Raw genomic sequence first — 14465 nt, forward strand, 5'->3', positions numbered from 1 at the left:
CTATATCCTGGGCCATTTGGCTGCCCTACTATGATATGGTATTTGCCAGTATGACCAGACCTGTGTGGTATGAGTCTAGACCAAGAAATCTGTTACGGGATACTGGCAGGATGACTCCAACCTTTGCCAACTCCCTCCACTCCCTGAAGGACAATATTACTAGACTCTTTCTCCATCCCAGGAATCCGGCCCCATTCTGGTGGCACATGCCTTGCCCCAGGTGGACAGTCTCCTCTCTGCTGTCTGCTTGTGCTGAAAATTGTTCAGACTTTTCCATAACTGCTATTGGGATCTGCTGTGTAGCTTTCAATTCTGGAGTACCCTGTTAATGACTCCCCCAAGGAAAAGTTTATCTTTCCATGACACATCACCCCATGATGAGATGATTAAAAGATAATATGCTTAGACCCTTGAATAGAATCTCAGATGATACCTGTTATCTCATGCTACTCTTGGGAAATGCGATTCAGTGACCAGAACCCAAGCAGCAGTCCTTGATGGCTTGATGCTAGCTTGAGAGTTCTCCAGTGGAATGTTCCAGGGATCTGTACTAGGTCCCATGCTATTTAACATTATTATTAATTATTATCAACTTGGATTAAAGGCATAGATGGTAGGCTTCTCAGATTTGAAGATGACATGGCCACTCATGATTGCAGATGGATGGAAAGTTTAAGTACCTGAAGGGACTTCAGGATTGTCTCTGATACATACTATGGGGAAGCTAGGTGGCCGGTGAGTAGAGTGCCAAGCATAGAGTTAAAAAGACCTGAGTTCAAATCCATCCTCAGATACTTTCTAGCTATGTGAACCTGGGCAAGTCACTTAGCCCTGTTGCCTCAGTTTCTCATCTGTAAAATGAGCTGGAGAAGGAAATAGCAAACCAATCCAGTATTTTTGCCAAGAAAGCCTAAAAAAGAGGTCACAAAGAGTTGGGCATGACTGAAAAAACAACCTAGTAAACCAACAAGGTCCTAGACCCAAGGAGAGTTGGTAGACACCTCCCTTCAGTACTCTGCTACCAAGTCACATTAAGTTCCAGGGAAATCCTGTTGACATAGCATCTGAGCCTACATAAAACAGACTCAACCAAATGAGGTGGGGCTATGAGTAACACACCATCTCATTAAAAGATGCTCTCTCATTTGGAGACTTGGGTTAGATAAACTGCTATTTGCCAGTGTCTGGTGCTGATCTTTCTATACTATGTGTAGACTTTCCCCAACCTGACCTATCCTTGTCTTTGGTTTTAGGCTCCTAGTCTGAGCTCTATTTTATGACTCTTGCCTAATGTGATGGATTTACTTATTCTGGAGAGCTTAGACTTGACTCTTGCATACCATTCTACTTATTCTTTGGATTACAATGTGGATCGTGTAACCTTGGTTCACTCAAAATGTGTGAAATCACCTGAATTCTTCCCCTTAAAAGGCAGGAACCAATCGACATAAAAGTTCTAAAGAGTCTCAGAGATACATTTTCCAAGTAAGAAAATAAGAGTGGACAAGGCACCTTGGTGGTTCAGTGGATAGAAAGCCAGGACTGGAGACAGTAGGTCCTCACACATTTCCTAGCTATGTGGACCTGGGCTAATCACTTGACACCCTCCAGACCCTCTTGCCTAGCCCTTACCACTCTTCTGCCTTGGAACCAATACTTATTACTAATTCTAAGATAGAAAATCCAGGGTTGTTTAAGAAAAGGAAGAAATTAAATAGAAGGGAGTAGACCTTAAGACCAGTCTTTTAGTCAACAAATACTGAGAATCTGATTCAGTACTAAGAATAGCAGCAAAAATGAGTAATTCTTTGATGACTAATTGAGAGACTAAATGGGGGCATGTAATGGAAGGAAAAATACACATCAAGAGGGCAAATCTGGGAAGCATGCATACCTGGTTCCCCTAGCACAGGTAGACTCTGGGATTAGGCTTCCAAGACAATCTAATACAATACTCAGGAATGTCAGCTGCATCTAATAGATATGTGGTCCTGTAAGTATTTTTACCATTATTCTAAAAGTAGGTCCATGGGTCTGAATACTCAACTCTTTCAAAGAAATAGCTGGAAGGTGATAGATAGATAGAAGGATAGATAGATAGATAGATAGATAGATAGATAGATAGATAGATAGATAGATAGATAGATAGATAGATGTGTGTATGTATTCTTTTATCCAAAAGCAGTAGCTGTTAGTTTAAAATCTAAGGATGTAAGGTTGTGTGCTCCTATATTGTTTCTGGGCATTGGTAGTTTGCTTTTTTTTTCTCCATTACCAGTTAAGCAAATGACTCCTCTTTGTTCCTTGAGATTCCCCTTTGGTAACTGGGAAATTACTCTTTTCTTACCTTGCATTGATATGAGGATTGGGATGGATCATATAATGCTAAAGAAAAAAGTGCAAAAGAGTTGATGTCTTTGGAGGCCAGTCTTTGAAATTTTGTCACATAAGCATTGTCTAGGCAAAAACCCAGGGTGATGTAGTCAAGAATCAGTCCATCTGACATGTTTTCCAAAAACAAAAATGAGTGACTTTCTTTCTGGACATGAGGGAAGGGGGAATATATAATTCCATTCTAGCCTTTGCTTCAAACTTTTCTGTTCTTTTTTCTTTCTGGTCTTCAGAGCAAGGTACGGGGTCCAGTGAGTGGGAGTCCAGATAGCATGAATGCATCTCGTCTTAGTAATCCTTCACAGTTATTATCTCAGCCTCCCACAGCTCCCTACAGCTTACCTGACTCAATCAAGAAAAGGTAAGTCAGTGACTTGGATGAGTCCTTGTGAGGGGCACTGTGTAGGGGACTCCTGTTCAGATATGAGTTAGACTAGATAGCCTCTGGGCTTCCTTCCAGCTCCATGACAGCAGACGTCTCAGCCAAGTGAACTTCAGGAAGTCTCAAGAGTAGGAATTATGTTTATTTTTTTAAAACATTTACCTTCTATCTTAGAATCAATACTGTGTATTGATCTCAAAACAGAAGAGCAGGAAGGGATAGGCAATAGTGACTTGTCCAGAATCACATAAGTAGGAAATGTCTGAGGTCAGATTTGAACCCAGGACCTCCCATCTCTGGACCTGGCTCTCACTCCACTGAGACACCTAGCTGCTCCTAGGTTTATTATTTATTTAATATTAGTTTTGTATCTCCCAACTTGAGGGTAAATTACTTGAAGTCAGAAATTATATTTTGGTTTTCATCTATTTCTTTCATAGCATGGCTACATAGATGGCTTTCAATAAATACCCACTGATTGAGTGATTAATCGTCATCTTCCTTCCTACTTCCCCCTAAAACCAGCTCCCTGCAAGTTCTCTCAGTGATACTAATGTTCTCAGCTCATTTGGGAATAACATGTGGGGGCCTTCTTTGAACCCCTCTTTCTTTTGTAAAGTATAGATATTATTTTTATATATAACATAATATATAACACAATAATAAAATATGTATGATTTGTTATAAACATGTAACAAATTATAATAAATATGCTCATCCAAGAGAAACAAATTCTCATATTAGTCATGTTCAAAAAAATCTATGCCTCATTCTTTTTGTCCAAGAAGTCAGGAAATAGTATATAGATTGTACATATATTCTCATATAATACATATTTCCCTGTTCACCATGTTGTGAAACAAGAGACTTAGTATGTCTTACACTGGAGAGAAATTCATGGAAGAAATAAAGTGAAGAATGGTATGTTTCATTTGGACTCTGTCTGTTCCTTCTGTGGCGGTGGATCTCCTTTTTCGTCATGACTCCCTTGAAGTTGTCTTGGATCTTTGCCCTGTTGAGAATGCATGATTGTCGTGACTGTGAACTTTTCTTTCTTTGAATCCCATCAGTCACCACAAAGTCTCTTGCTTTCATTCCTTCCTTTTCTATTCTCATTGTCACCAGCTGAGTCGAGATCCTTATTTCACTTTATATCGAATGAATAGCTTCCTACATGGTTTTAGAATCAGCTAGGTGGCAAACTGGATAGAGAGCTCAACCTAGAATCAGAAAGTCCTGAGTTCAACTCTTGCCTCAGATTCTAACTACTGGGGAAGTTACTTACCCTCTCTCTGCCTCAGTTTCCTCATCTATAAATGAAAATAATAATAGCACCTTAGCTCCCAGGGTTACTGTGAAGATCAAATGAAATAGTGATGCCAAAGTGCTTAGTAAATCTTCAGGAGGTGTGTAAATGTTAACTATTCTTATTGATGCTGCAATTCTCTCACCTTTCCCATTGATCCTGCACTTCAGTCCCAGAATAATCTTTCAAAAAGGCCACTTTGATTCAGACCCTCTATAATCTGGTCCCAAACTCCCTCTACTCCCAGCTCCATCTTCTATAAAACGCTTTCATGGAATCATAGAATTTAGAGCTGGAAGGCCACTTAGAGGTCCTCTGGCTGGCCCATCTCCCTCATCTTACAGATGAGGCAACCAAGCCAAGAGACGTTACCCAGCTTGCCCAGCATCCCTGCCCAGCACCACACATTAGAGCCAGAATTCAAACTCAGGAGGCCAACTCCTAAATCAGAACCCTTTCCACTATAACTTTCATACTTATTCCCTTATTCCTTTATTTTTTCAAGACATTGGACTTCCAAAACTTTGTCTTTTCTGAATAATATACAGCCTTCAAAACTCAGGTTACCAAGTCCCACTTCCTCTATGAAACCTTTCCAGAAATACTAACCTCCAAATTGTCTGTATATTTATTTGTCTTCCCTTATTTCCTTCTTGCTCTCTACCATTCTCTCTCTTTCTCTCTCCCTCTTTCCCTCTCTTCTTCCCTCCTCCCTCCCTTCTTCTCTTTCTCTCTCTCTCCCTCCTCCATCACCCTCTCTCTCCCCCAACCCCTCTCCTTTTTCCTTTCCTCTTGCCCTCCCTCTCTCCCACTCCCTCCATCTCCCCCTCCCATCTCACTCCCCATCCCCAAAGCTTCTAGGACATTTATCTTCCCTCATTTAGTATTTATCTTATGCTGCTTAATTTTTAAAGTAATTTTAAAATGTATAGAGCATGTGTCCTCAGCTAAATTTAAACTCCATGAAGTCAATGATGATCATTATGGTTACATAAAATGTGTATTCTCAGTGAAATTTGGAGATGATTATTAATTATTAATAACAACAATCATCCTCGTAGCTTGCATTCACAGAGCACTTTATAATTACAAAGCCCTTAACAAATGATTGTCCCTCCTGCCCTTTGTATTCTAATCAACCAAACTCATCTATTTCCAGTTTCCTGAACTTGATATCCTATTTCTCACCTCTGCACCTTTGTAAAGATTACTTTTTTTAAAGCTGCAGCTGCAGATATTTTTTTTTATATAGTACCTTCCTGTCTATAACCCTCTTTGGGCACATGCCAGTGGTATCATTGAATCAAAAGGTATAAATAGTTTAGTTATTTTCCCAGAATTGTTCCAAATTATTTTCCAGAATGATAGGACACAGGTTCACCAACAATGCATTAGTATGTTTGTGTTCATAAAAAGTCTGTCCAAGATTGACTATTTTTGTCTTTTGTCATATTTGCCAATTTGATGATTATGAATTGAAATTTGTTATTTTAATTTGCATTTTCCTTATTGTTAGTTATTTGTAGCATGTTTTCATATTATTGGACATTTGTATTCTTTTAAAAATTATTTATTCATACTTTTCAACCACTTACCTAGGGTCAATGTGGACTTTGAAAGCCTTTCCTCAACCCCTAGCATATCCCAGAATAGATATTTAAATTTTCACTTGATAGCCCATCATTGCTATGGGAACAGAACTTTAGAATAAGCTAAATGTCAAACAGATTCTTTTAACTTTTAAATTATATAGGAATCTCCCTCATTTTTTTTAACTCTTACCTTCTCTCTTGGAATTAAAGTTAAGTATCAGTTCCAAGACGGAAGAAGAGTCATGGCTAGGCAGTTGAGGTTATGTAATTTGCCCAGGTTCACACAGCAGTTGCCTAGCTTTGACTTCTCTTGTTTCACACTTTTCCATTTCCCTGAATTTACTCAATTCTATTTTTATTATAATTATTTGTGTGTATATCTTTTTCTTTTTTTTTTAACCCTTACCTTCCACCTTAGAATCAATACTGTTCTTGATTCCAAGGTAGAAGAACAGGAAGGGTTTAGCAATAGAGTTTAAGTGACTTACCCAGGGTCACACTTCTAGGAAACATCTGAGGCCAAATTTGATCCCAGGACTTCTCAATCCACTGAGCTACCTAGCTGCTCCTACTTTTTGGATAGTTAACAAGAATAAAGATACCCGTCAGCTATGTCCTATCAATGCATTTGGGGGACACAAACTCTCATCTGTTTCTGGTTAAAGACTTTTCTAGCACATTTTTAGACAGGGTTGAACATTTTAGCACATTATGAAGAATGAATTCTATTGTTACTGTTTCAATTCAGCCAATTTTCCAACAATCTCTTTATTTTCTTTAGTGAAGAATTGGTGACGGAAACACAAAGTCTCTGCACCCAGCTACAAAGTATGATGGAGGATGCCATGAAAAAGCAGGATCAGAGTTTTATGGTAACAATTTATACTCATTTTTTCTATTTTCTTCTTTTCCTCTCCAAAAGAAAAAAGAAAAACAGAGAAAGAAATTTAGCAACACTCACTTAATAGCTATGTGACCTTAAGAAAATCACTTAACCTTGGTGAGCCTCAGTTCCCTAACCTGTAAAACCAGGATAATAATAGCATTTACCTTATACTGTCCTTTGAGGATCAAGTGAGATGATGTATGTGGTCCTTTTCAAACATTAAAATGCTACATGTGGTTGTTGTTCAGTTGTTTTAACTATGTCCAACTCTTTGTGACCCAATTTGGAGTTTTTCTGGCAAAGATACTGGAGTTGGCCATTACCTTCTCCCGCTCATTTTACAGATGAGGAAACTGAGGCTAACAGGGTGAAGTGACTTAACCAGGATCACATAGCTCATAAGGATTTGAACTTGTATCTTCCTGAGTTCATATCCAATGCTCTATTGAGCTCTTATTACTATTTTTTCCTTTTGGACCTGCAACATCATCATCATCATTATCAACATTTCTATATAGCACTTTTGGTTTGGAGAGCTCCCAGTGAGAGAACTCCTTTTACCAGTCAAGATCAATACCTGCTTTATAACTTAGACAGCCGCCTGGGACCCTAAAAATGTAAATGACTTAGCCAGAGTCACACAGCTAGCAAATAGCTGAGTATAATTGGTCATCTGTATTAGAGGAAAGGTCTCAAGTCAATTCATCTTTGCTGCAAAGCTAGTGATCTACATGACCTACAAGATTTATGCTACATTGATCATCTCCCAAATAGTAATGAGGAGGAGGAGGATAGGCTAGAAGTCAGATCCAACCTCAGACACTAACTAGCTGTGTGTCCCTGGACAAGTCACTTAACCCAGCTTGCCTCTGTTTTCTCATCTATCAAATGAGCTGGAGAAAAACCACTCCAGTATCTCTGCCAAGAAAACCCCAAAAGGGGTCACAGGGTCGGACATGACTGAACAAACATAAAGTGTGCTGAATTCTGGGTACATCTTGCCTTATTTGAACTTCTCAACAACTCTATGTGGGAAGTATTACAGGGATTATTATCCACGTCTTATGGGAGAGGAAACTGAGTTTCAGAGAGGGTAGATGCCTTGCCCTTGATTACACAGCTAGTAAGTATGACAGAAGTAGGATTAGAACCCAGGTCTCGTTGCCAACTTCAGTACAATAGATTCTTGAAAAGAGAAGAGGTAATCCGCACTGGGGAAGAGTAGTCAAATCCTCCTCGAAAAATTTCAGACATTGGTACTCCCTGACAAAAACAACTGAATTCTTAAAATTCACAGGTATCCAAGAGCCCCCTTTTACACTGTTGGGTTGGTTACAGAAGCTTCTGGCACTAGTGGTAATGTCAATAGCAACAGTAACAACATCGATAATGATAACAGTAATTACATGCATTAACAGCACTTTTATGTGCTTTTAACTTTTAGCAAAGCATTTTTTATGCTTTATTTCAGTCATTCTCAAAGTGTGGTGGGAATCTCTGAGGCCTTTTCAGGGATTTATTTACAAGGTCAAAACTATTTTAATAATAATACATAATTAAAACATGATAATGTTTTAATTTCTAATAAGGCAACCACTGATAGACATAACCAGGGTATGCTAGCACCTGCTTATAGTTGGCCCTGACAGCTGAGTGTTCGATTTTCAGTGTCAGCATTTAAATCTTGGAAATTGGTAACTGCTCTAAGTCCTGGCTTGGTTTATTGATTTGTTGATTGTTTAGACCTAGGAAAGTGATGGGGAAAATGCTGATAATTCAAATTAAAGGTTAAAGGGTGCTGTGCTTATTAGGCTTATGGGGTATACAGAGCTGTTTAGTACACCAGTGATATAATCCATAGAAACAAAAGCTCTTTATAGTTCTCAATCATTTTTAAGAATTTAAAGGCATCTTGAGACCAAAAAATTTAGGAACCATTGTTATATATCCCTCGATTCTCACAATGATGTGAGATAGATAAAACAGGTATTAGCTCCATATTACAGATGAGAACACTGAGTTTAAGTGTATAGAGTTTAACTGAGTTGCCCAGGGTCCCCTAGCACTAAATGTGAGGGCAGGATTCAAACCCAGGGCTTTCCCAACGGGTTCAACTCTCTTTCTCCACCAAGAATGCATCTTGTTTATGACTCTATTTTTATATGTGTTTGAATAAGATCTTGGTAGTAGGAGGTACACTGCCTTCTCTGGGTTTAGAGTCTGGCTCTCCTGCTTCCTGTGTCACATGGAGTAAATTACATGACCTCTCTGAGACTTTGTTTTCTTATCTACAAAATTTAAAAGTCGGGCAAGATGGTCACCAATCCCTGTAGGTGATAATAATGCCTATCACATCAACTTCTGAGGATTGTTGGGAAAATTGAATAAGAAAACAACTGTAAAATACTTTGAAATCTGCCCTCAGATACTTCCTAGCTGTGTGACCCTGGGCAAGTAACTGAACCCCCACTGCCTGGTCCTCACCACTTTTCTGTCTTGGAACTGATACTTAGTATTGATTCTAAGACAGAAGGTCGGGGTTTTATAAGAAAGAAGGAAAAAAAGAAAGAGAGAGAAAAAGAAATTCTGTTCTGCCAAATAAAATTTTAAAAAATAATCAATAAACATTTTAAGTGAAAAAAAAAAAAAGAATAAGCACCTGGAACCAAGGCCATCCGACCCCAGAACTGCCATTCAAACTTCTTTGTCCAGGACACATGCATTTTTCTGCTTCCCATAACTATTTCCAAGGCTTCATGCAGCTCTAAAGTGCTTTCTTTTCTCCAATAATCATGGATAAGTGCTCTAAACTAAAAACAATAGCCCTAAATTTGGCCCTCCAGCTTTCATCATAATCAGATCGTAAGATTATTGAGGATATAGGCAGCTGGGTAGCCCAATGGATAGAGAGCCAGGCCTGGAGATGGGAAGTCTTGGATTCAAATTTGCCCTTAGACACTTCCTAGCTGTGTGATTAACACCCCCCTCCCCCATGCCTAACTCTTACCACTCTTCTGCTTTGGAACCAAAACACAGCATTGATTCTAGGACAGAAGCTGAGGGTTTAAAAAAAAAAAAGATATTGACAACCTCTTCCTTGATTCAGAATGAAGAACCTAGGCAAGGCTTTTAATTGGGAGACATAGCATACAAAGCTTACCTTTCTTACAATTTTACCTTTATTTTATTCCAGTAACAGATGTACACATGAGTTTTTCAAGTTCTCCCTCTCCCTTTTCCCTCCCCCCTCCCAGAATTGACAAGCAACTACACTGGATTATATATGAATTAAATGACTTATTTTTACTCCTGAAAGGGAACACTTTTCCTATTGGGGGAAAAACTAGGTCTCTCGGTGATTTCCATCTTTGTAACATGCCCACGTTGGCTTTCAGACCCTGGACTGGTCCTGGTTACATTCTGAGGATGGAGAAGATGAAGGCGTGGAGCAGACACAGATCTGAGCCTCTGGGGCTGCTTGGACAGACTCAACCCAATGATGCTGCTGAGGAATGTCTGCCAGGGCTGTTCTGACCCCTGGGTCTCCTGAGCCAAGAGTGCTGTCAGGACGGGGCTCTCACTTCCTCTGCAATGGCAGCACCATTGAAACTGAAGTTATGGCCCCAGTGGGTGACACCTTGGGCCCGGGCAGAAGAGTTGAGAGACTCCCCCTCCCATGGAAGGAGGCGGTGCCAAGGGAAGCTTCCTGGTGCCAGGCTGTGGGTCTCCCAGCAGAGAGGGCTACAACTGGTCCGGTCTGGGCCCCAAGGATTCACACCTCCACAGACCACCCAGGACAGGCTTGGCTGCCTTTGGCCCTAGGGCAGGCCATTGGGGGCATCCTGGATGAGTGTGCATCTTTTCTTGACATCTTGGAGACAGCCTGTCCCAAGCTGTACCACATACATACATGGCCAGGGAAATGCTGCAGCCAGTTCTAAATGGCTTGTAAAAAAGACTTAACTTTTCAGTGTGAGCATTTATGCCTCAGAAATCAGGGCTTGATTATTCTTTTCTCCATTGTCTAGACTTAAAGTGTGAATAATGCAGATTAAACTTCAAAGTGTGAATGTATCCCCCTTTCCCTGCCCCACCAGCCCTTGCCCTGAAGGTCACCATTACCAGCTCAGCCCTTTTCTCTCTGTTCTTCTCTAGTCTAAAAGCCAAGGGCTTGATCTAGGCTCCTGCAGGCCTTTGTCCTTTTAAATAAAACCTTCTCCTTGGTCTCATTCTCTCCCTGCGCTGCTGGTAGGAACTTAGGCCTGACTTTGCTCATCACCTGCCCATCCTTAACAAAGTCTTAGGGCTATGCTGGTGAAACCATGGCACGCGTGCCCAGCATGCTGAAGGGGGCTGCTCCCCTTCCTCCTCCCCACCAACCCCTGAGGACATTTCTCATATGCTCCGCCCCTCTGCCCAGCAGCTCCTCCCTCCCCTGGCCAAGCACTGGGCCTCTCCCTTCCCCCTCTCTAGGATTGTCTGAGGACATTCCTCACATGACCAACCCCTTCCCCCCTATAAAAATTATTAGTTATAGCTCTGGAAAGAAGTAAACGCTGCAAATGGCTTACCGGGTCATCCCTCCTTACTCTATTTACTACTGTTGACTGAATGTGTGTTTTTTAACTATGATTGTCTAACTCTACCTTTCACCTAATCTGGAAATGTGATTAAATTGATTGATTTTTTTAAATTTTGTATTTTTGTCATTCAAGTGAGTACTTAATATTGCACATTCTAGTTTTAGTTATTCATTTTGTATTTTGTCATGTTTTTTTTTACATTTAACATTTGACATTGCACATTCTAGTTTTACAGTTATTATAAAGTTAAAACCTCTAAACTTAGCAAGGATACTTATGTCAAGTGGTATAAAAATTGAGACCTATACCCTTTATCAGGTCCAGAAACCCTGCTCCTTAACCATGTGTCAGGAAAATAATTATTAAGTATTGGGAAGGAAAGTGGACTTTAGAAAGCAGTGAGCTTAGATAAGAGGCCATTACAATGACGTAGCTAGGTGGGTTCAGTAGATGGAGAGTCAGGCGTCTTGAGTTCAACTCTAGACTCAGACTCTTCCTAATTGTGTGACCCTGGGCAAGTCACTTAATCTCAGTGGCCTAGTGTATAAGTAGAAATCTGTTACCCTAAAAACTACATTTCTGGGGAGCCCAGTGACTTCCTGTCATTACATGTACTTCCTGTAGACAAGGAATAAATTCAGTGGGCATTCCTGGTCTGGCTCTTTGCTTCCTATCAGTGACCATGGTGTTGGTAAGTGGGGGTTTTGAACAGGCTAATTAGCCATGGACGCACATGGTTTTTTTTATTTTGTTACCTTTTTATTCCTTTATTTATAATGATCATTAATAAATCTCTTAAAATATAATATTTTTATTATTTGAGATTAATTTTACTTTTTTCACTAGGCCTTACTGCTCTTCTACCTTAATATTAATTCTAAGTATTTATTCTAAATATTCTTAAATACTGCCTTCACTTTGATTCTAAATATTTATTCTAAGTACTTAGTATTGATTCTAAGACAGAATAAGAAGGTAAGGCCTTAAGAAAAAAGAAGGTAGTCTAATAATGCAGGTATGAACTAATAAGGGCCTGGTGTAAGGTGTTGCTAATGAGAAAGGAATGAAGCAAAAGATATAAGCATCTAAGTAACAAAATTTAACAGGCAATCAATACAAATTGGAAGTCATCCATTCCTTTGGTTCTAGTGAAACAAGTTAATGATAATTCCAGTTTGTTCCTTCTTTCATATCTGCACCATTTTGCTCAAAGGTTTTCTACTTCCCCAAACTCAGGCCCAAGCCTATCTTCTCTAAAAAGTCATCCCAGGATAAGGAAGGAATAAGATAGGTTCACCACCACACTCAGGCCTTTCCCCTTCACCGTTGGCAAAATTCCCAATTTCTTTTTTAATGGGGGAACCCTATTATGCAGTCTATCTTGGTTTCCATCAGGAGGTAAGTTCATAAAGGATGAAGGTTGTATTTCATTGGACTGGGGGAGGGGGCCGTGATGTTCGGTGAGCTCCATAACCATGAACTCAATTTGACCCTGAGACTGCTGAGCAACCTCCCCATGACCTTCCCTCACCAGGGGAGGCCACAGTTCCTGAGGCAGGGAGCCTCCTGTGAGAGGCTGGCCTGGGCTTATTCACATGCAGCCCCACGGTAGCGAGTCTGTCCTGCGGCGAGCTCTGTCTCTCTCTCTGTGTCTCTCTGTGTCTCTCTCTCTCTCACACACACACAAGCCCCAGCAGCACCCAGAATTCTTCTGCTTGTTCCGTCCTCCCTTCTGCCCCACTCCTGGCCAAAGGCCTCCCTCTAGGGCCCAGGCTGAGTTCGGGGGCCTGGTCAACAGCTCAAACTAATATTCACAGACTTCACAGCGCTCCTGTTGTGACTTTTTGGATGGGTCTAGAGCGAGCCCAAGAGAGGAGCCTTTTGTTCTTTGTAGTTTCCTCTCTATTTACCCTGTTTGTGTCTTGGGGTTCTCTTCATCACGAAGGAGAGTTAGACTAAAGGAGTTACGATTTTCCAGCTGGGTAGGCCCTGAGGAAAGTGGTCACTTCCTGTCCCACAGAGCCTTTAAGAACCCTGAGTCAATAATGGACAGGAGGAAAGAGACAAGGGGTGAGATTTATCAGGAAGGGATAAGATAGGAAAACAAAAGGCACCCCAAAAATTAATTAAATAAAAAACAAGTGTGGCTTCCATGAACTGAAGTAAGCTTTTAGTGGATAATGGTCAATCAGTGCCCTGGAGAAGATGGGGAAAAAAACCAATGGTCGTAGCTTATATAATTTTATGCCTTAATTATAAATGTATATTTTTAAATAAATATATTTACTTAAGGACTTTCCTTCCCATCCCCCTGCCCCTTTATCAGTTCTTTCTCCTCTTACCATCCTAAAGGGTAGCGACTGTGCCTTTTTTTCTTTAAACTTTTATCTTATCTTAAATTGGATACTGAGTTTTGGTTCCAAGGCAAAAGAGCAGTAAGAGCCACTAATTGGGGTGAAGTGATTGGCCCAGGGTCACACAACTAGTACGTGCCCAAGATTGAACCCAGGAGTAGCTGGGAAAGAGTGTCAGCAGAATAGATAGGGATGGAGATGACTGTTACAACTGAGGAGCTGAAAACGTGGATCAAACGGGTGCAGAAACAGTACATCTATGAAAACGTGGTGAGAGTCTGGAAGGATTATAATCGGAACAAAGACGGTAAGATTTCCTGCAAAGAATACAAGCAGGCAACATCATGGAGAGAGAAATTTGCTTCCAACACTGGCCTTGGAGTCAGGAAGGATGCACATTCGTTGAACAAGGACTTCGCGTCTCTGAGATCGCACCCCTCCCCTGTAAAACACCAGGTTTGAAATCTGTTGCACTCTCGCTGCTCTGCAGCCTACATCCTATTCCACCTCTATGGGGAAATGGCAGCTTCCTCAGCCCTGGGAATTGCATCCATCCATCACATATCTGTGCCTGAGATGACAGTATGTAACTGCCTAGGGCAGCTAGGTGGTGCAGTGGATAGAGTACTGTAGTTTGAGTTAAAACCCAAGTTCAAATCCAGCCTCAGACTCTAACTGCCTGAGTCACTTAGTTTCTGTTATCCCATCTATAAAATAGGGATAATAATAACCCCAAACAGAGCTATTATAAGGTATTATATATAAGCAATTATAAGGATCAAATAAGAACATGTATAAAGTGCTTTACAACCTTAAAACACTTTATATAAACGTTAACTATTATTATTATTTGGGGTAGCTGAGTTGTGTAGTGGATAGAGTGCTGGGCTTGGAGTCAGGAAGATCTGAGTTCAAATGTAGTCTCAGGCACTTACTAGCTGAGTGACCCTGGGCAAGTCACTTAATCCTGT

The 14465-nt window shown here is 40.5% G+C and overlaps 1 protein-coding gene across 1 annotated transcript in view; it reads left to right on the forward strand.

The window, feature by feature from the left end:
- IKBKB (inhibitor of nuclear factor kappa B kinase subunit beta) overlaps positions 1-11250 on the forward strand; it is an 82111-nt gene extending 70861 nt beyond the window's left edge. The window contains exons 20-22 of the mRNA XM_056813601.1: positions 2625-2752; positions 6453-6543; positions 9953-11250. Of these exons, the coding sequence (XP_056669579.1) occupies positions 2625-2752; positions 6453-6543; positions 9953-10021 (288 nt within the window). The 3' untranslated portion in view covers positions 10022-11250. The remainder of the gene's footprint in view (positions 1-2624; positions 2753-6452; positions 6544-9952) is intronic.
- The last annotated feature ends 3215 nt before the right edge of the window (positions 11251-14465 follow it).

The sequence above is a fragment of the Monodelphis domestica genome, chromosome 1 (genome assembly GCF_027887165.1).
Source record: "Monodelphis domestica isolate mMonDom1 chromosome 1, mMonDom1.pri, whole genome shotgun sequence".
Lineage (NCBI taxonomy): Eukaryota > Metazoa > Chordata > Mammalia > Didelphimorphia > Didelphidae > Monodelphis > Monodelphis domestica.